The sequence below is a fragment of the Myxine glutinosa genome, chromosome 13 (genome assembly GCF_964187855.1).
Source record: "Myxine glutinosa chromosome 13, kmMyxGlut1.1, whole genome shotgun sequence".
NCBI lineage: Eukaryota > Metazoa > Chordata > Myxini > Myxiniformes > Myxinidae > Myxine > Myxine glutinosa.
Genome location: NC_136273.1, coordinates 105,616,069 through 105,638,332, shown reverse-complemented (window position 1 = coordinate 105,638,332; position 22,264 = coordinate 105,616,069). Strand labels below are relative to the sequence as shown.

The following is a 22,264-nucleotide window of genomic DNA, read 5'->3' as shown; positions in this document are numbered from 1 at the left end:
TAATAATATGCCGTAATATGTAATAAGTGCCGAACCTAGCGTGTTAATAACACCATGCCTGGTCAGGTGGAGGCCCCGGCCGTCGTGTTGGAATCGGTCGGCGCGGCGTGGCGGCCGCCAGTCGCACTGGCAGTTCGGCCTCCAGCCGCACCGGGCGCTCGGGTGCCATGGGCGTCGCCTCAGACGGCGGCGGGCTCCAGGTAGCTGCCCCGATGTGCTGGCCTGCCGAGGAGATCTTGTCGGCTTCCCTGGCGAGGGCGCGGGGATCCGTGATCTGCGTGCCTGCCAGGGCGAAGCGTACCTGGCTAGGTAGCTGGCGGAGGAACAGCTCCCGGAAAAGAAAATCCGAGGAGTGCTCACCTAGCAGCGAGAGCATGTAGTCCATCCGCTCCGACGGGCGCGTGTCGCCGAGCTCGGGCAAGTCGAGCAGGCGTCGTGCGCGTTCTGCCGGTGAGAGGGCGAATGCGTCGAGGAGGAGCGTCTTGATTGCGCCATATTTGTCAGCGGCTGGCGGGTGCTGGAGGAGGCTCAGGGCACGGGCCGCGGTGGCGGAGCTGAGTGCTGCTACCACGTGGTGGAAGCGGGTGTCTTCTGCAGTCATGCCTCGCAGGGCAAACTGGGAGTCTGCCTGGGTGAACCAAACCGCCGTGTGAGCCTCCCAGAAGGTAGGCAGTTTAAGGGTAACTGCCGTGTCCATGTCGGGGGTCACCAGTGAGGAACTGTGCTCCTACACGAGTCGAAAGGATTGACGCGACAAAAAACGGGACTTCGTCCGAGCTCCTTTATTGGTAAAACGAAAACTCGGGTACTCTGAAAAGCCCGTTTATCGGGTAGCAATATATATAAGCACAATCAAACACGTCATGCCGGAAGCCATGCCTCCCAAGCCGGGCGCGGCATGCCGATCGGAGCGTTTGCCCGGGAAAGGCGAGTCTGGGCATGCCCGGGCGGCCTGGGCGAGTCCGGGAAAGGCGAGTCTGGGCATGCCCGGGCGGCCTGGGCGAGCCCGGTACAGTGATCGCTCCCTGGTTGCGTCATCGGCAGGTGTAAGGCGATTGTGTATGCTCAGCGGCAACCGCTACAGTATGACAGTTTGATGACATACACATGTATAAAGACACAGCGTATGATATTTTGGTGACACCTACATTGTATGACAGTTTGATGACATACACATGTATAAAAACACAGCATATGATATTTTGGTATCACCTACATTGTATGACAGTTTGATGACATACACATGTATAAAGACACAGCGTATAATATTTTGGTATCACCTACATTGTATGACAGTTTGATGACATACACATGTATAAAGACACAGCATATGATATTCTGGTATCACCTACATTGTATGACAATTTGATGACATACACATGTATAAAGACACAGCGTATAATATTTTGGTATCACCTACATGTACAAAGGTACATTGTATGACAGTTTGATGACATACACATGTATAAAGATACAGTGTATGAGATTTTGGTATCATCTACATTGTATGACAGTTTGATGACATACACATGTATAAAGTCACAGCGTATGATATTTTGGTGACACGTACATTGAATGACAGTTTAATGACATACACATATATAAAGACACAGCGTATGATATTTTGGTATAACCTACATTGTATGACAGTTTGATGACATACACATGTTTAAAGATACAGTGTATGAGATTTTGGTGACACGTACATTTTTTTTTTTTTTTTTTTTTTTTTGTATACTGAATCGAGGCTCGTGAAAGACCTGAAATTTACTTCACAAACAAATCAACCAGACAAACAAAATATATAAAAAGAGGGAGCGGAAGACAAGAGAAGGGGAAGCACACAAACACTTGACACCACACAACATTTAAGAGCAGGGAGATGTGTGGGAGGGAGAGGGCTTGGGGGAAGGAGGCGTGGGAAGGGGGGGGGGGGTGGGTGGGAGAAGTATAAAACACAAGGACACCAAGGACTTCCAGGACAGAAGTTGGTATTTCAAAAAAGTGGAATTGGGGTGAAATTAGCGGGGGTAGAAAAGATCAAGGTTTTGGATGGGGGAAGAAAAGAGATGGTGGTGAACAGCTGTTTTAAAGACCTGGAGGGTGGAGTGGGATTGAAGAGAGTGAGGGAGTTTGTTCCAGAGGCGGGAGAAAAGGGGAATGAAGGAGTGAAGGTGAGCAGAGAGTCTTGATTTTGGCAGTTTAACCATAAGAGGGTTGCAGGCAGATCTTGTGCGACCTGTAGGAATATTTGCGGGACAGAGCCCAGAGAGAGCTGGGGGGGCAAGGCCAGAGAGGTCATTGTATGACAGTTTGATGACATACACATGTATAAAGACACAGCGTATGATATTTTGGTATCACCTACATTTTATGACAGTTTGATGACATACACATGTATAAAGACACAGCATATGATATTTTGGTGACACGTACATTGTATGACATTTTGATGACATCCACATGTATAAAGACACAGCGTATGATATTTTGGTGACACATACATTGTATGACAGTTTGATGACATACACATGTACAAAGACACAGCATATGATATTTTGGTGACACGTACATTGTATGACATTTTGATGACATCCACATGTATAAAGACACAGCGTATGATATTTTGGTATCACCTACATTTTATGACAGTTTGATGACATACACATGTATAAAGGCACAGCGTATGATATTTTGTTGACACGTACATTGTATGACAGTTTGATGACATACACATGTATAAAGACACAGCGTATGATATTTTGGTATCACCTACATTTTATGACAGTTTGATGACATACACATGTATAAAGGCACAGCGTATGATATTTTGTTGACACGTACATTGTATGACAGTTTGATGACATACACATGTATAAAGACACAGCATATGATATTTTGGTGACACGTACATTGTATGACAGTTTGATGACATACACATGTATAAAGACACAGCATATGATATTTTGGTGACACGTACATTTTATGACAGTTTGATGACATACACATGTATAAAGACACAGCGTATGATATTTTGGTGGCACGTACATTGTATGACAGTTTGATTACATACACATATATAAAGACACAGCGTATGATATTTTGGTGACACGTATATTGTATGACAGTTTGATGACATCCACATGTATAAAGATACAGCATATGATATTTTGGTGACACGTACATTGTATGACAGTTTGATGACAAACACATGTATAAAGATACAGCACATGATATTTTGGTGACACGTACATTGTATGACAGTTTGATGACATACACATGTTCAAGATACAGTGTATGATATTTTGGTGACACGTATATTGTATGACAGTTTGATGACATACACATGTATAAAGACACAGCGTATGATATTTTGGTGACACGTACATTGTATGACAGTTTGATGATATTCACATGTATAAAGATACAGTGTATGAGATTTTAATGAAGCTTCAGATTTGCTATAACGACTTTAGCATTGTCTTACTAATGTGTCCCACATGAAACGGTATAGTCAATGGAGTACAGTATTCGGGCTCACGTTGCCCCAGCTCTGCTTTCCAACAGATTACGTTTCACTCTGAATTCAACACCAAACTCTCCTTCCTGAGATAACCCTGTACTGTGTCTCAACTGATGTTGTTATAAAATATTTAAACATTGCTCGGGGCTTCCCCTGCCACCTGTCCGGCTAATCGGCACGACAATCACCTGGTCCATTGATGCCTGTGTACGCTCCTCCTCTAACCACGCCCACATTCCCTTGTTCATTCATTCCCTCCACGAGAAACTGCTGCAGAGTTCTGCTCTTCAATATAATCATAATATATTAATAACATATAATCATTATATAGTTGATAACATATCATCGTATAGTTGACAACATATAATCATAATATAGTTGATAACATATCATCGTATAGTTGATAACATATAATCATAATATAATTAATAACATATAATCATAATATAGTTGATAACATATCATCGTATAGTTGATAACATATAATCATAATATAATTAATAACATATTAAAGCGCGGCGTTACGCGCGCTGCTTGTGAGCAAGGAGGAAGCGGACAAGCGGTAACATATAAACGTCTTTATTGTAAGACTACACTGTAACACTGTGCTCCTCCGGGCTGGTCGCCCGGGGTATATCATGAGGCCACGCCTACCCCTCGGGCGTGGCCACCGCCCACTTGGTGCGTGGAATGATGTCACCACGCCAGTGGGCTTTTGTGTCCGCCACACGCGCCCCCCCAGAATTCCCGCGCACCTGGAGGGCCAGTTTGCGGGGCAGACGAATGACCCGGCCGAAGCGCCCCCTGGCGATCGGCGGCGTCCGGGGTGCAGGGATGCCAGGTGGGATGCCCCTGGCTGCTCCTGGGATGGGTGCAGGACCGGGGGGCGGCGTGGCGGCGGGGCTGGGCGGTGCCGGGGGTCCGCTCGCAGGAGGGCGGCCCCGACGTGGGGGTCGGGCCACTGGCGGTGGATGGTCCACATCGAGGTGGGCCGGCTTGAGGCGGTCTACCGAAACGCGGTCAGGAGTACCGCCGATGTCCAGGGTGAAGTGCTTCGCCCCGGTCTCCAGCACGCGGAAAGGCCCGTCGTACGGGGGCCGCAGTGGTGTCCGATGGGCATCGTGGCGGACGAAGACGTACTCCGCCGTGCGAAGCTCCGGGGCGACGTGAGTAGTGTAATAATGTTGCTTCTGGGACACCTCCGTTTAACATGGGAAATCCCTATCTAATGTCATTTACCCCCTTGTCTTTTTCAAAAATCATAAACACCTCTATTTCTCCCACCCTCATCTTTATGAACCTTTTGTCTGTAGTACCTATCCTTAATGTTGTTCATTAGACCACTCAAACACTACAAATATTTGTTTTCTCTTATAGACCTATCATCCTTCTTCTACATATCATCTGGCAGATTAATCTTTGACCCATTCACTTCCATATTAATTCTTTCCCTCCCTCATTGCCCCTAAAGACCTCTATTTCTCTCACCCTGTTCTTTACGAACCTTCTAACCTTTTGACATGTTATCCTTATTCATTAGACCACTTAAACACCTGTGATCCTTCTGACCTCATGGACCTTTTAACCTTTTACTCTTAATATCATCTGGTGAATATAACCCACTCAAACAACGACCCTACAAATATTTGTTTATGCGTGGGAAATAATTTAATTCTCCTACAACTCTCTTCACCATCTAATATATTAACAAAAAATATGTTTGAGTTTGGTTCTTTATTAAGATATTTTAACTGAGCTAAGATAAAATGGTAAACCTCCCTCAATGTTCTTGCTTGAGCGCCTCCAGTGCCACATACCATTTTTAAATTAAAGTATATATTTTCCTGACAACCATCAAAGTTTTCCGTCCACTCAAAAATATTTCCATCTTTTTTACCCAATTCACCGGTATTTAAATTAATTCTCTTATTTGTTTTGTGAACTTTTTTACCAGTTGCCTTTTCAATTATACCTATTTGATATTTTTCACATTCATTATGTTTTCCATTTATATACCAAGGTTGATTACACCTCCACTCTTTAGTCTGGTTGATACTTGGTTCTATCATTTATATAATAGTAAAAAAGGCGGCGGTAGCCCGTTAAAATCCCCACCCCCCCCCCCCCCCCTTTTTAACTTATCACTTATATATATCTTATCACTTATATATATCTTATCACTTATGTATATCTTATCACTTATATATATCTTATCACTTATATATATATCTTATCACTTATATACTTATATAACCATAAGGGAGACTATCAATTCCATTTTCTAAAATAAACCTCTTATCATCAAAAGCCCCCAATGCTTTCTTATTTATCTCTTCTGAATATAATTGATGTTTATAACTTCTTATTCCATTAATCTTTCTAAACTCTTCTTTCTTTGTTGTTAAACAGTTATAATAATCCTTAAAGTTTATTGTTTCTTTAATAACATTTTTCTTTACACCTTTTAACTTCTTATCAGTCTTTTCAACGTTATTCACAATGTATTTATAAGCATAAGCCTTTGACCTCAATCCCACAAATTCACTCATAACATTTCCTCCTAATTCATCCTTGAACTTTCCAATCACCTTTTTATTTTTAGAAGAGAACAACTCACTCTCTGGACTGTAATTACTCGTGTCATAGATATTAATGTCTCTTTTCATGTCTGAATAAACATCGTTGGTATTAATTTTCAAAATAAAACTATCTGTATCCATATAAAGTAGATTAACATCATTTTGATATTTCTTCCTCAAGTTATTATAAAAGTAATCATACATTAATGACTTTGATAAATCAAGAATTGTTGTTCCAATATAAATAGGTTTGTTCATTTCAATACTCTCTTTAATCAAATGGATCGCACAAAAGTTCTCAGTAAAGACCTCAGCTCGAGTAAAACTCGGTCTATTAATTAATTTTGATGCTTGTTCCCAAGATGTTGATAGTCTGATATTTTGTCTTTTCCTCACATTCTCCATAGTCTTACCAAAGACCGCATTATTCATCAATTTATAAAAGTCTTTCTCAAAATCTGTTTTTGACTCTGTTCTTCTTTGTGTATTAAAATCAATGTACCCCTTTAACCAATGACTTTGATTGAACTTTAGAACCCTATGGATCTTCTCTACTCTTAGACCTTTTGATAAATATTGTCGCAAATTTCTTTGGTGTAGAACATAATTTTTCTTGTTATATAATGTAGTAAGTAATTTTTCTGTTGATTCACCTATATCAAACGATCGTTGATAATCACTCAACCATTCTTTCTTTGGACTTTCTTTCTCACAAGCAAATGGGAGATCTTTGTGTAGGTTATGGAGTTCCTCTGGATATTTTAAATCAATTTCAAAATAATAACCAACTTTTTCTTCATCCAATTCTTTTTGTGTAGAGATACATACATCTTGTAAAACGTTTTTGTAGTCTTTTTCCTTTACCCATCTAAGTTTTCCATAAGGAAGAGCCTGAGACATTGCCCAGCCATACAGGTTGTTCGCGTCATAGTACATCAAGTAAGAACTCTCTTTCGTTGGATCATAATTTGGAAGATATTTGTTATTTGCTTTTGCGTATCTACTCGAGCAGACTTGTGAAATTCCACCTCTTTTTGCCTTTTCAATCATCAAAAGCATATCAACATCGGTTATCAAATCCAAATCTTGTTTTGTCATTTTCAACATCGCACTCCAGGCCAATCCAGGTGCTGTGTAGTAGTGAGCAGGATCCAATCCATATCCAGTGCGACAAACAGATCTAAAGGCTTCAAATACATCGGCCAATAAAAGCACATCAGTTTTGAGATACAAATCGTGATACTCGCCAAGATTCTTGATGTTATATTTTTCCCAAACATTTTGTGCGTGTACATAATCTTTATCAGATATATGACTATTATTTAATTTGTTATAGAAATTTTCTTTTGAAGGAAGTTGTGTTTCATTGAATCTCTCAAATGAGTCCATATAGTCATAGGGGTAAATTCCCTTTTGTGTTAGAAAATCTTTATCTAAAAAATACTCTGAAAGACATGGAAACTCTTTTAGATTTTGAACCAAGTTAACCAATGGACTTGCCATGAATTTAAATGTATCAAGAAATCTGATATGAGTAATAGGAGATGTGTGAATTGTTTTTGTGAATGAAATGTATTTCTGATCCGTGTTTGGAATTGCTGAGATACTTCCAGAAGTCTTTGAGAGTTCCTTGATAAATAGATGTGTATCATAATGAGCGTTGTTATGAAGAAAGACAGGAATGAAAGAGGGGAGTTGATAATTAATATTACAACTTTGATGAGCCGGACCTCTATATTTACCAGTGAGATGACAATGGTCTCTAACCTTTAGACCTTTACCAATTTTCTCCTCACAAATATGACAGACATTGTTTTTTATAAATTCCCTTTTTTCTTTACTTGTTAAGGACATTGGTTTATTGGTTTCTCTCATTATCTTGGTTAATCGAACACAGTCTTTTTCTAGTCGTTTCACAAACTCCTCTGGGGTATTTGAGCCTCTATACATCTCTAACTTGTTATATTTATCACCAACGGATGATTTGATATAATAACAAAAACCACAAGGAGTATGTTTTTGATATTTATTTGTGTATGATTCTTTTGGATCTTGAGAAGCAGTATCAATTTTTTCTAAAATACTTTCAAAATCAGCATATATAACAAATGGATGTTTGATCTTTTTATTTTCATCTTTGAATGTGATCTTTGAGCCTTCTTTAGGCATATTGATTACCGTTGATTTATGTTCGCCACAATAATTTGAATGTTTATCTAATCTTTCTTGTGAATTGAAGAAGTTAAGACAACGCAAACAAATATATATTTTATTTGTTCTCTTACAGACTTGTGGTTTTATTAATTTAGCAATATCTTTGATGTATGTATAATGTGAATTTTCGTCTGAATTAAAATATAGAAGATTAATATGAGTTTGTTTACAATTGTCAGAAAGCTTTAAAACCTGAATGTTGTTTGTTTCTGTTAGACCATAAACATTAACTGATAAATTATTCATCTTTTCAAATTTAGGAATATCATTTAAAGTCATCGGAAACTTTAGATCTTTCGTATTTAATGTATTCTCATATTTTTTATAATGAGATACTCTTTCATCATGAAAATGTGGAGGATGTAAGTGTGCTAAAATAGACCAGAGAAAACATTTATTGTCTTTATTTTTGATATTGATAACTGCTTTTCTATTTTTGATAACACTGGGTAAATCAATGTAAGAAGAAGCTTTTAGAGGATCTGATTTAAGAATATGAATGTCTATGTAAATAATTTTTCCTATATTGAATCCACTTCCTACGATTGAATTATCCACATCTTGCTCTTGTTTAATAAGTTCATCATAGACTCCTGATGTTTTAAAATCTTGATATGAAGATATAAAGTGTGGCTCAGTTCTCATGTATGGTGCATCTATAACTCCTTCATCCTTTGTCATTTCTAATTTTACTCCCATATAAAATTTAAGTGGTTTCATTTCCTTTAGTGTTTTTTCAATCAACGTTTGAACAGCAGGTTTAACTATTTCTACAGCATCAACTATAGACTCTGGTTCAGGAGGTTTGAAGTTAAAGACTCTTATTTTAATATGTCCTTTGAATGCTCCATCAGAGTTTTTAGTTGTGATAAAATTTGATAAATGTAGATTTGTTTTAAGATGTATTTTGAAGCCTTTCTTGAGGATATTTTTATTACATGTAGAACAGTGTTTTGTTTCAGGTGGAAGAGGGGAAAGTTTGTTTAAAATGTTGTATGTATGTTTTGCGGTGAGAATATGTTGTTTATAATATTTTACTTCCTTCTCGCAAGTATCACAATAAACCATATTTATAGCGTGAGAAAACGTGGTGTTTTATATATATCACTGTGCTTAAAATAAAACACTTTTGAGCTTTACAGCTCCGTTTTATATATATCACTGTGCTTAAACTAAAACACTTTTTCACTCAGAATCATCTAAGTCATAACTATCACATGAATACTCAGAATCATACTCAGAGTCATCAATAAAGCTACTCTCATAACTATCATTTGAGCACAAACTATTAGTATCATAACTATCATCTGTGTTCAATGAAATACTATCATCACCATCATCCAAGTTCAATGAAATACTATCATCACTATCGTCCGAGTTCAATGAAATAGTAAAATCTTCACTGCTGTATTGACTCATATTTAATTAGCAAGAAAAATATTCCCATCAATATCTATATACTTTCTTTCATTAACAGATTCAATCTCTACAATTTTTATATCAAAAGTTATCTTTAAATAATCTCTAACTATCATAGAACGAAATGACATTTCACCAGAAATATTAACATCATTCATTTTACTTAGATCTACACCCTTTGGATTATTAAAGAAAATACAAATGTCTCCTCTAGAATTATTAATGGTCTTATCATTCTTTTTCAAAGTATCATGGTCAATCACTTTTTCAAGCTTTGAATAAATTGCCAGGAGTAGAGGAGAAACTTTTGTTAGATTTACTTTAATGGATGTCTTTCCAGGTATAGTTAGAGCTCTTCCTTTAAATGAAATAGAGGGGCTCATGTTATTTTCCATAACTGGTTTTACCCAAAAATTTCCATATTTATCTTTGTTCAATTTAACATCTTTGACATATTTTTCTATATCTTCCACCGAAGTAGAGATTGATTGAAATTTGTCTTTTGTGCTTTGAAACATTGTATTTATTAATGAATAAACTTGCGTTTAGTTTAAGTAAAAATTTACCACATAAATATGATAAGTTCTGAAGGATATTTAGAATTTCCAGACTCTCCATATGATAAATTAGAGAATTGTCCGGCTTGTGATAGAGTGGGGCTTAATGATGAGGATTCATATAAACAATGTTTATTCTGTGATTATATTCTAATTAATGATAATAAGAAATATAAAAAAACATATAACTCTTTTAAATTAGAACCAAAAATGAATTACTTTACAAGATTAATAAGAGAGATGAATGTTAAGCATTATGGTGATAATACACCATTTCTTACAAGGAAAGAGACTCTTTGTATTGAGGAAATGTATAAGGGTTTAATGATATTTATTATTCAAAATAATTTTAATGGAAATGTTAATACAAGATACTACATAAATAAAATAATGAATTATTTTGAAATTAAACCCGAACTCAGGATAAAATATAGAGTTTCTAAAATAGCTCAAAAAAAGTTGGATGACTTGTTTTCCAAATATATAAATGAATGATTTTTTACCCGTTTGGGAAAATAAGATAAAATTTAATAACCATAAAAACATTCCAAATTCATTGAGATGTCTAATAGTTGGTTCAAGCGGATGTGGGAAAACCTGTTTACTTTTAAAGATGCTCCTTGGTCCTAATTTTTTAGATTATGATAATTTAATAATTTTTACAAAGTCAAGTTTTCAACCCGAGTATCAACTACTCTCACAGGGTTTTAATGCAGGTCTTAAAAAGGAAGACATTATCGGTTTATTTAAACTTCAAAACAAACTGAATGATTATAATATTGAAGATATAATACAATTATTTTGTGATACACAGAAATCAAAATCGAAACCCATAACTTGTATTCTCAGTGATAATACGGATGATATACCTTCACCTCAAGATTTAGATAAATCAAAAAAGAACCTCGTCATCTTTGATGATTGTGTTAATGAGAGAAACCAAACAGTAATGGATAGCTACTATACAAGAGGGAGACATTCTTCTTGTAATTGTATATATCTTAGTCAATCATATTTTCAACTCCCTCGACGCTCAATAAGAAACAATGCCAATACTTTTATTTTATTTAAGTTAAATTCAATAGATGTAAATAATTTTTGGAGAGATAATTGCTCTACGTTATGTAGTAAAAAAGAATTTGAAAATTATATGAAACACACGATTGGAAAATATAAATATATTGTTGTGAAACAAGATGAGATACTAAATGATATTTTTCAATAAATAAATACAGAAAATGAATACCGAAGAAAGAGAAAGAAAGTTTAAGGAACATCAACAATTAGTTTCAAAAGTTGTTAAACAACAGGAAGAGATAAAGAAGAAACGGAGACAGAAACTAACTGGTGAAGAAGCCTTTGAAAGAAAACAAGAGAAATTCTTTAAACCACTTTTGAAAACTCAACACTCACCTACAGTTCCCACGGTAGAATTTACTCCGAAAAAACTTCAAATGCTCAAAGATTTTAGTCAGATAACAAAACAAGAACTTGGTGAATTAGAATATGATGACGAGGGATTATTTCGGAAACTTGAGGAGGTAAATCAACCCCCTAATTATGTTGTGGAAGCTCTTCAAAACAATGAATATTCGGCGGGTTCAAAAACCAGAGCAGGTCTCATTCCAACAGAAGAACCAGCAGTGTTTCATCTTGTGGAAGAAAAGGTATTGATATTTAATGATGAATTGATGTTCTTGAGTTCTACTCAACCAAATGTTAAATTAACTCCAAGATTAATGTTTCTTCTAACAAACCCCGGATTCAGCGGTTCAAAATATTTTGAGGAACCACTTGATATGGAAAGAGAGGAAGATAGGGTATATATTGAGTTGCTAAATGCACTTGATTATGGAGTTTCTGTTGCTGGTAAAAGTAAGAAGAATGAGAAGGAGAAACATATTATTGATGCTTTAAGTAAGCTTGGTTCGGGTGTTAGTTTTCTTCCAAATGACCCATCACAATTAGTTAATAGGCTATTATTGTTGTTAGGTAGTAAGAAGGCTGGAAACAACAATTGTTTTAATGAATCCTCAGCCATTTTAGATCAGTTGATGAACATGAAAATAATTAATAAATGTCAATACAAAGATATTTTATTAGATATTAAATAAGATGAGAAGCACAATTCTTAGTTTTAATTTCACAACGAGCGATTACACAGCTTCATTCCCTTACCCACTACAACTTGACCCCCTTACCTCATATGAGGCATCTTTGTTGTCAATGGAAACTTACAATACCCTTTTTAATATCACAGAGAAAAACAACAAGTTTAGTTATAATCCAGGAAGTGGATATAAAACTATAACCGTTTCACCTGGAGCTTACGAGATTTCTCAAATATCTTCAGAAGTCTCTCGCCTTATGAAAGAAAAAGGTGATGAACCAAAAAATATTGTAATAGATATTCAAAAACACACTTCAAAATCAACTATTAAACTTAAAAATAATTATAAAGTTGATTTCACGATTGAAAATTCGTTTAGAGAGCTATTGGGTTTCTCTTCAAAAAAGATTGAAAATAACGGGACGTTTTACAGTGATAATGTTATCCAAATATCCTCCGGTATAAATTCAGTATTAATTCATTGTGATTTGATTGATGGTGCTTATAACGATGGAATAAGAACAAATACAATATTTTCATTCAGTGCATACTCAACCCCGATTGGTTATAAATTTAATATGGAACCAAAAAATCTTGTCTATTTACCTGTGTCAGGAAAAACCATATACAGAGTAAATTTTAGGATAACCGACCAAGATAATCGTATGATATCCTTTAATGATGAAATTATATCCATCAGAATTCACCTACGTGAAGTTTTTCAATAAATAAATAATGGTTATTGTAAGAAAACACGAGTTGGGAAAATATAAAATAATTACAGGGGAGGGCATGTTCCTTTCACCAGACTATACAAGGTATGTGGGTAAAGGGTACTATAAACCTAAGAGACAACGGGGTGTGGGTCATCAATTTCGAAATAAAGGAGATGGGATAATTGATACTCTAATGGGTATTGGTTCAACCATCCTTAAACATAAAGACCTAATTGGTTCAACTGCTTCTGCCGTGGGCTCCGTTGCGGGTGCTATAAAGAGTATAAAAGATGCTCAAAAGGAGTCTCATAAATTACAAGCAATCAAAGAAATAAAAAAAGGTAAAACTCAACTATCTTCACAAGAACGACAAAAAATCATTAAAATACTTGGGTCAGGGTTTCAACAATTTTAATGCTATATAAATACAAGTATGGAAGCGATTGATAGTATCTATGATTTGGATGATACGATTATCATTTCAAACTCCACTAAAAAGGAAGACTATTTTAAGGTAAATGCTATAACAGGAACAGACTGGAATTCAAACGGAACAAAAAGTTTTGAAATAAATAATCAACAAACTTACTTGAATATAGCTGATAGTTTCTTGCTGTGTAAATTTAAATTCACTAAGGCTGCGAATAATACTAATGCTACACTCGTAAATGATTTCTTCTGGAAAATGTTTGACAGTGTCCGCCTGTATATTGGAACACAAGAGGTTGAAGCGGTTGATTATGTCTCTGCTACATCTGAAATGATGAAATTTACACTATATTCGTTTAGTGATAGAATGGGTAAGGGAGCTGTTGAAGGTTTTATTCCTGATATGTCAACGGGTACAAACGCAGACCCTGGTTATAGTCAAAGGAAGTCAATGTATAATGATGACGCAAAAGCTGAGAATAGTTTTACCGTAGCAGTACCTCTGAAAGGTATATTTGGATTTTGTGATTATGATAAAGTTTTGTATGGGCTTAAAATTAGATTTCAACTACAAAGGAATGATAATGTAAATAGATTGCTTTTTGGGGATGAAAATGCTTTTGGAGAAAATAATAAATTTGTTATTAATGATTTGTGTTGGTATATCAGTGAATATACTCCTAATCTTAAAACGGAAGAGATGTTAAATAGAAGACTTAACTCAAAGAAACCGCTAAATGTATCATACCTTAAAAGAAGATGTCAACACGTTAAACTGGAACACACTACCTACACTTGGAATTTAGGTGTTCTTCAAGGAAAGCCACGATACCTCTGGCTCATTTTTAAAAAACCAGATGGAGAGGACGGTACTAATAAGAATAATGCCCTGAGTGATAATGCAAAGGTGAAACAACTTCGGGTTTCTCTTGATGGCACATTTTATCCGCGAGATAGATTGGAAATTGATTGGGAAAAAAATGATTATGCGGAAGCCTACAAGTCCTACCAAAAGGTGTGTGAAAGTAATGGTAATAATGATCCTATTTTGGATATGGTTGCGTTTCAAAAACTTTATACAATCTACGCAATTGACCTGAGTTCTCAAAAGGAAACTATAAAGTCTAATCGAGTGGATACTTCTCTATACATTGAAAGAGGGGAGAGTGAAGAGGTTAATGCATATTGTTTGCTTTTGGAGGAAACAGAATTACAGATTAATACAGATAATGGTGTTATGATTAATATCACATAGGTTTTTTCTCATAAATAAATGGTTGGGGTATATGTTAATCAAATCAATCTTAATAAATTAACATCTTGTATTCAAAATCAAAAGCCTTGTATTATTAATGTTAATACAATTCAAAGAAAAGGAGCTGTAAGAATTGATGTTTTACTCACACACACACAAGTAAAAACACTAAATGATGTTGGATCACTTAAAATTAAAATGACGAAACCTATGTTAAAGAAATATTCAATAGACGAGTCAAGAGGAGGATTTCTCCCGTTTCTAATTCCTTTATTTGCTGGTTTAAGTGCGGCGGGAGCATTGACTGGTGGTATTTCAGCAGCGGTAAAAACTGCTAACGAAAGGAAGGCACAACTAAAAGCTCAAAAAGAATTGGAAAGACATAACAAGGAGTTGGAGAAACAAATTAGTGGAAGTGGTGTAATTGTAGATTTTGCTCAAAAACTTGAAAGTCTACCTGATAAAGCTAGATTGTTGGTTGGAGATATGCTTTCCTCTATCGCTCAAGCGGGTGTTAAACTAACTAAACGGGGTAATGGATTGTATCTTTCTCATAAATAAATGGATAAATGGTTTAAACAATTTGGAAAGAATACAACGTCAAATATAGAACTAGCTAAGTATTGTAAAACACTAAAAATTGATAATGTGGTTATTTGTATGAGAGATGAATTAATACATATAAATAAGAATACAAAGAATATTATTATGAATTTAGACACACAGAATGGTTCTCATTGGGTTTGTATTCATAATAGTCAGGATAAATATTATTTTGATAGTTATGGTATGCCACCACCTGTTGAAGTAATACAATTCTTACAGAATGGTGTTTATCAAACATTCCAAGTTCAAGAAATTAATTCTAAATGTTGTGGCCAATTATGTTTATATGTATTATTTCAACTCAACAATAATGAAAATTTTTATGATATCATTTTTTATCTAATATAAATGACCTATGTTGGAAAAGATGGTTCTATCTTTGGAAAATCCTCTCAGGATATTGATTTATCAAATTATTATACAAAGGCACAGGCTGAACGACAAAAATATAGTGTAAGTAAAAATATTAATATGAAGAATACTTATAAATTAATCAATTATCCAAACCCTACAGATGCGAATGACTTGATTAGATTCAGTGATTTATCACAATATATATCTTTAAAGAAAACAGCACGTTTTGTGAAACAAGTAAAATTTACAACCACAACACCTGGTTATACTGACCATACACCTTTCCTCATTGAATTTAACTACCTGCTTACAATTAAATTTTATAAAGAAGGACATTTAGTTAATATGCGAATTAATAAATGGGGGTATGATATGCCTGATTTAGGGTATAATTGGTCTTTTTCAATAAACATAGAAGACCTACATGATTTAAATCAGTCTCGTAAAGAAGAATATTATCCACTTGGTGAAGATAAGGATTTATGTGGAAGTACAATTAGTAAACAACAAATACGTGATTTTAAGAAAATAAAAATATATGATAGTATAGCGATGGTTCGCATGACAAAGAAGGAAGGTAATGAGATAAGGATAGAAAGCCGAGGAATACAAACCGATTTGGTAGTGGGAAGATGGGGTGGTATTACCTGTCATAATATTAATCTCACATATATTTCTGATACATAAATGGCAGGAAGAAGACTACAAGAGAATTATAATTTTTGTATTCAAGGATACCTACAAGAAAAGGGTGCTCGGTATTACATACCTTATGATTTGGAGCATATACATGGGAATTTTGTCATTAAAAACTGGCCTTATACTGATATTGTTAAACCCACAAATAGAGACTTGTTTAAAATATTAAATAAAAATGAACTTCTCAAAGTTATGAAATATAAAACTCTTTTAGAAATCGTCAACAAATCTTATTGGTATCCTATTATGAGAAAAATAATTATAGATACAAGAATATCTCAAAATCCAGATGAGTATATGTATAATATTCTTTGGGGTTCAAACTCAAGGGTAGCAAGGGATGAGGAAGGAGTTGAAGAAGAGAAGGAGGAAAGAGAGAAAAAGGAGCAGGAGGAAAGGGAGAGGGAGGAGAAGGAGGAGAGGGAGAAAAAGGAGGAGAAGGAGGAGAGGGAGAAAAAGGAGAAGGAGGAAAGGGAGAAAAGGGAGAAGGAGGAAAGGGAGAAAAGGGAGAAGGAGGAAAGGGAGATGGAAATCAGTGAGATTCATAAAAGATTGAGTGTATTAAAGCAAATAAATCAATCTCAACGCACCGAAGAGGAAATTAAAGAATTAACAACTCTTATGAAGATAATGGTTTCAAAAATAAGAACGTCAATGTCTCCAATTTCAGGGAGGAGATTTAAACGAGAAAGTGGTGAAGAAGAAGAAGAAGAAGAAGAAGGAAAAGATTATGTGATTGATGATGTTGGTGTCATTGACTTTAGTTAGTTTTTATTTGTAAATAAATGGAGGAGAGAGTGAAGGCATTCCTTAGGATTCTTTATGTTTTAAAAATAAAGATTGAAATGTATATGTTGAAAACCAAAAAGGTTTTGATACTCTGTCGGAATTTTTCTGATAAATAAATATGAGTTATTGTCTCAAATGTAAAAAGAAAACTAAATCTAAAAATATCTCTTATGTTAAAGCTAAAAATAATAGAGTTTGTCAAAAAGGAATATGTCAAGTGTGTGGCTCTAAAAAGTGCCAATTCATCTCTCCTAAAAGAGGAGGAGACATACAAAAGTTTCTGTCAGGAAGTAAATTTACAACAACTGGAATTCCAGGGGAATTACACCTTCCAGGGTATTCTTTCTGTGGTCCAGGAACAAACTTGGATAAAAGATTAGATGAGGCTAACAATCCTAAACCTTGGTCTAAACCTACAAATAGGGTTGATGAAGTGTGTATGAAGCATGATATTGCTTATGGGGATACCACTACGTTGACTGAAAAACATAAAGCCGACAGCGAAATGTTGTATAATTTGTCTTTGATACAAAATCCAACGTTGAGAGAGAAAGTTGATAGGTTTATTGTGAGAAATTTGATAAATGCTAAATTGAAACTTGGTCTTGGTTATTCCTCAAAAAACTATTAGGCTCTAATGATGTCATCAAGACTGAGGAGCTTTTGGCTGAAGAATTACACAAACCTATAATCACAAAGTTTAAAAGAAGGAAGGTTTATTCTAAATACACCGACCACATATGGTCCGCTGATTTAATTGAATTGAATAATGACAGGGGATACAGGTATGCTTTAACCGTTATTGATTTGAGGAGTAGATTTGCCTGGGTTGTCCCTTTAAAAAATAAAAGGGGTGATACTTTAATGTTAGCCTTTAAGCGAATATTTGATCGGGATAAAAGGAAACCAAAGAAGTTATGGACTGATGAGGGAACAGAGTTCTATAACAAAATATTCATGAAATTTCTTAAGGGGAAGGGTATTAAATTATACAGCACCTTTAATGAAGGAAAGGCAGTTGTTATTGAGCGTTTTAATCGTACTTTAAAAGAGAAATTATATAAAAAATTCACACAACTCGGTTCTCAAAAATGGGTGTATTTAATTCAGGATATTGTAGATAATTACAATAATACAGTTCATTCATCAACACAATCAAAACCATCAGAAACATTTACAAAATTAGAATATGAAAAGGAGATTAATTTGAGAAAGCCCAAGTTTAAAGTTGGTGATATTGTAAGAATATACAAATGGAAAAGTCATTTTGAGAAAGGTTATACACAAAAATGGACTCGTGAATTATTTAAAATCATTGATGTAATGGATACAGTCCCTTGGACCTACAAATTATATGATTTAAATGGAGAAGAAATCTTGGGTTCATTTTACTCACAAGAATTACAAAAAACACAAGTAAGCAGATAATACCCTTGAAAATAATAAATAAATAAATAAAATGTAATGGGGATACGTTTTTAAATCTGTGAACCCCAAACACAGAATCCCACAACTTTTTAGTTGGGGCTTAACTTTTGTGTGTGTATAATGGGGATACGTTTTTAAATCTGTGAACCCCAAACACAGAATCCCACAACTTTTTAGTTGGGGCTTAACTTTTGTGTGTGTATAATGGGGATACGTTTTTAAATCTGTGAACCCCAAACACAGAATCCCACAACTTTTTAGTTGGGGCTTAACTTTTGTGTGTGTATAATGGGGATACGTTTTTAAATCTGTGAACCCCAAACACAGAATCCCACAACTTTTTAGTTGGGGCTTAACTTTTGTGTGTGTATAATGGGGATACGTTTTTAAATCTGTGAACCCCAAACACAGAATCCCACAACTTTTTAGTTGGGGCTTAACTTTTGTGTGTGTATAATGGGGATACGTTTTTAAATCTGTGAACCCCAAACACAGAATCCCACAACTTTTTAGTTGGGGCTTAACTTTTGTGTGTGTATAATGGGGATACGTTTTTAAATCTGTGAACCCCAAACACAGAATCCCACAACTTTTTAGTTGGGGCTTAACTTTTGTGTGTGTATAATGGGGATACGTTTTTAAATCTGTGAACCCCAAACACAGAATCCCACAACTTTTTAGTTGGGGCTTAACTTTTGTGTGTGTGTGTATGTGCGAGTGAGTCATAATAATATACAAACCCTAACCCAACCCAAGCCCTAACCCAACCCCATCCCTAACCCAAACCCATCCCTAACCCAACCCATCCCTAACCCAACCCCATCCCTAACCCAACCCCATCCCTAACCCAACCCCATCCCTAACCCAACCCCATCCCTAACCCAACCCCATCCCTAACCCAACCCCAACCCTAACCCAACCCCATCCCTAACCCAACCCCATCCCTAACCCAACCCATCCCTAACCCTCACATTCAAAATCCCAACCCTAACCCAATCCCATCCCTAACCCAACCCCAACCCTAACCCTCACATTCAAAATCCCAACCCTAACCCAACCCATCCCTAACCCAACCCCATCCCTAACCCAACCCCATCCCTAACCCAACCCCAACCCTAACCCTCACATTCAAAATCACAACCCTAACCCAACCCCATCCCTAACCCTCACATTCAAAATCCCACCCAAACCCTAACATAATCTTTCTTTTCTTCTTTTTTAAATACGTATTTCTTTTTTTTTTTTCCCTCTTCCTCCAATTCTGTCTTTCAAGGCTTTTAAGTTTGAAGAAGTAGAAATGGGAAGAAAGAATTTTCCAGCATTTTCTTCCTCGAACTTTCTTGATATTGCTTAAATCAAGCGTCATTAAATAAAGAACATTGTTCATTGCTTTAGAATCCAAAGAGTCTCCAAGAGGAACCCCACAGGTAGAGTCTCCAAAATAAAACCAACTTTCCAAGTTCCCAAGGTATAACCACATTCCTGTTGAGCCTCCAAGATAGGTATCACATTCCGAGTCATCAAAACAAAACCCCCATTCCGAGTCTCCAAAAATATAACCATCTTTCCAAGTCCCCAAGGTAAAACCACAATTTTCAGAAATATTGGGGGTTTCCGTGATAAGTCTCACATAGTATAACTGCGGACCATCAGGGAAAACTTCCCTTTCCCAATTTTTTAGGGTTTCTATGATGTGTCTCACATAGTATAACTGCGGACCATCAGGGAGAATTCCCATTTCACAATTTTTTAGGGTTTCTATGATGTGTCTCACATAGTATAACTGCGGACCATCAGGGAGAACTCTCCTTGCCCAATTTTTTAGGGTTTCTATGATGTGTCTCACATAGTATAACTGCGGACCATCAGGGAGAACTCTCCTTGCCCAATTTTTTAGGGTTTCTATGATGTGTCTCACATAGTATAACTGCGGACCATCAGGGAGAACTCTCCTTGCCCAATTTTTTAGGGTTTCTATGATGTGTCTCACATAGTATAACTGCGGACCATCAGGGAGAACTCTCCTTTCCCAATTTTCAGAAATTTGTGGGTCTCCAATGTATGACTTGTATTCTGGCTCATCAAGGTAGAACTTGTTCAGTGGGTTTTGTTTTGATAACTCACAACAAGTATCATCATGGTAAAACTCTTTTTCAGGATTTTGTGGATCTCCAAGGTATAACTCTTTGGCTGGGTCATCAAGGTAGAACTCGTTCTGGGGGTCTTGGTTGTTCAAAATGTCTTCAAACAAAAAAATAACTTCATCCCAAGTTGTGTTAAAAGCAGAATTTTCATTTCGTATCTCAGATACAATTTCCTGTGAAAGAAAATAACAATGTATTAATTTAATACAATATTTTTTATTTGTATAAATCAAGCTCTATGAATATTAAAATAAACTTTGTTAACTCTTACACGAGTCTCATCTTAAAAAAAAAAAAAAAAAAAAAAAAAAAAAAATTAAATAAATAAATAAATAAATAAACAAACTTACCTCCATTGATAAGAGGTTCGAGTCCAGTTCATCAATCTGAAGGTTGAGTTCTACACAGGTAGTAGGACTCCATGGAATAGCAAAGTTATCCCATTCCATTTCGGCATAGTAGTCCATTCTCAAGTGAAGCAGAAAGCGTGTTTGAAAAAGCCTGTGTGGTCAGTGCCTTTTATAAGGACTGGGTGTGTCTTCCTGTGGAAATTCCCTGGGCGTGTCTTAACTGGAAATGATGTGATGGAAATTCCCTGAAAATGATGTAATGTATTACCTGGAAATGATACAATGCTGAAGAGTTTATAAAGTGGGTGGGACTTAGCAAAAGTGGGAGGAGCTTAGCAAAAGTGGGCGGGGCTTAGTAAAAAGTGGGCGTGGCTTAACAAAAAGTGGGCGGGGCTTAGTAAAAAATGGGCGTGGTTTACCAAAAAGTGGGCGGAGCTTCCCAAAAAATGGTATGTGGCACTGGAGGTGCTCAAACAAGAACATTGAGGGAGGTTTACCATTTTATCTTAGCTCAGTTAAAATATCTTAATAAAGAACCAAACTCAAACATATTTTTTGTTAATATATTAGATGGTGAAGAGAGTTGTAGGAGAATTAAATTATTTCCCACGCATAAACAAATATTTGTAGGGTCGTTGTTTGAGTGGGTTATATTCACCAGATGATATTAAGAGTAAAAGGTTAAAAGGTTCATAAGGTCAGAAGGATCACAGGTGTTTAAGTGGTCTAATGAATAAGGATAACATGTCAAAAGGTTAGAAGGTTCGTAAAGAACAGGGTGAGAGAAATAGAGGTCTTTAGGGGCAATGAGGGAGGGAAAGAATTAATATGGAAGTGAATGGGTCAAAGATTAATCTGCCAGATGATATGTAGAAGAAGGATGATAGGTCTATAAGAGAAAACAAATATTTGTAGTGTTTGAGTGGTCTAATGAACAACATTAAGGATAGGTACTACAGACAAAAGGTTCATAAAGATGAGGGTGGGAGAAATAGAGGTGTTTATGATTTTTGAAAAAGACAAGGGGGTAAATGACATTAGATAGGGATTTCCCATGTTAAACGGAGGTGTCCCAGAAGCAACATTATTACA

The 22,264-nt window shown here is 35.9% G+C and overlaps 2 protein-coding genes across 3 annotated transcripts in view; one reads left to right on the top strand and one right to left on the bottom strand.

Moving 5' to 3' along the window:
- The window catches only part of LOC137418319 (zinc finger protein Gfi-1b), an 83,834-nt gene that overhangs the window by 28,848 nt on the left and 32,722 nt on the right, over nucleotides 1-22,264 (top strand). The window lies entirely within an intron of this gene.
- LOC144888714 (uncharacterized) lies at nucleotides 1,413-21,358 on the bottom strand. Its single transcript, XM_078767714.1, has 3 exons — nucleotides 21,173-21,358; nucleotides 19,905-20,995; nucleotides 1,413-1,416 (listed from the first exon to the last, which is right to left on the bottom strand). Exons 1-3 carry the CDS (start codon nucleotides 21,287-21,289, stop codon nucleotides 1,413-1,415), a joined length of 1,212 nt encoding a protein of 403 aa, XP_078623840.1. The 5' UTR covers nucleotides 21,290-21,358.

What these genes read in the sequence shown, in the direction of transcription:
- LOC144888714 (XM_078767714.1), bottom strand. Translation starts at nt 21,289, where the DNA reads ATGGACTACTATGCCGAAATGGAATGGGATAACTTTGCTATTCCATGG. An exon ending in CGAACCTCTTATCAATGGAG is followed by an intron (nt 20,996 to 21,172) that starts GTAAGTTTGTTT and finishes TTTCTTTCACAG; the next exon opens with GAAATTGTATCTGAGATACG.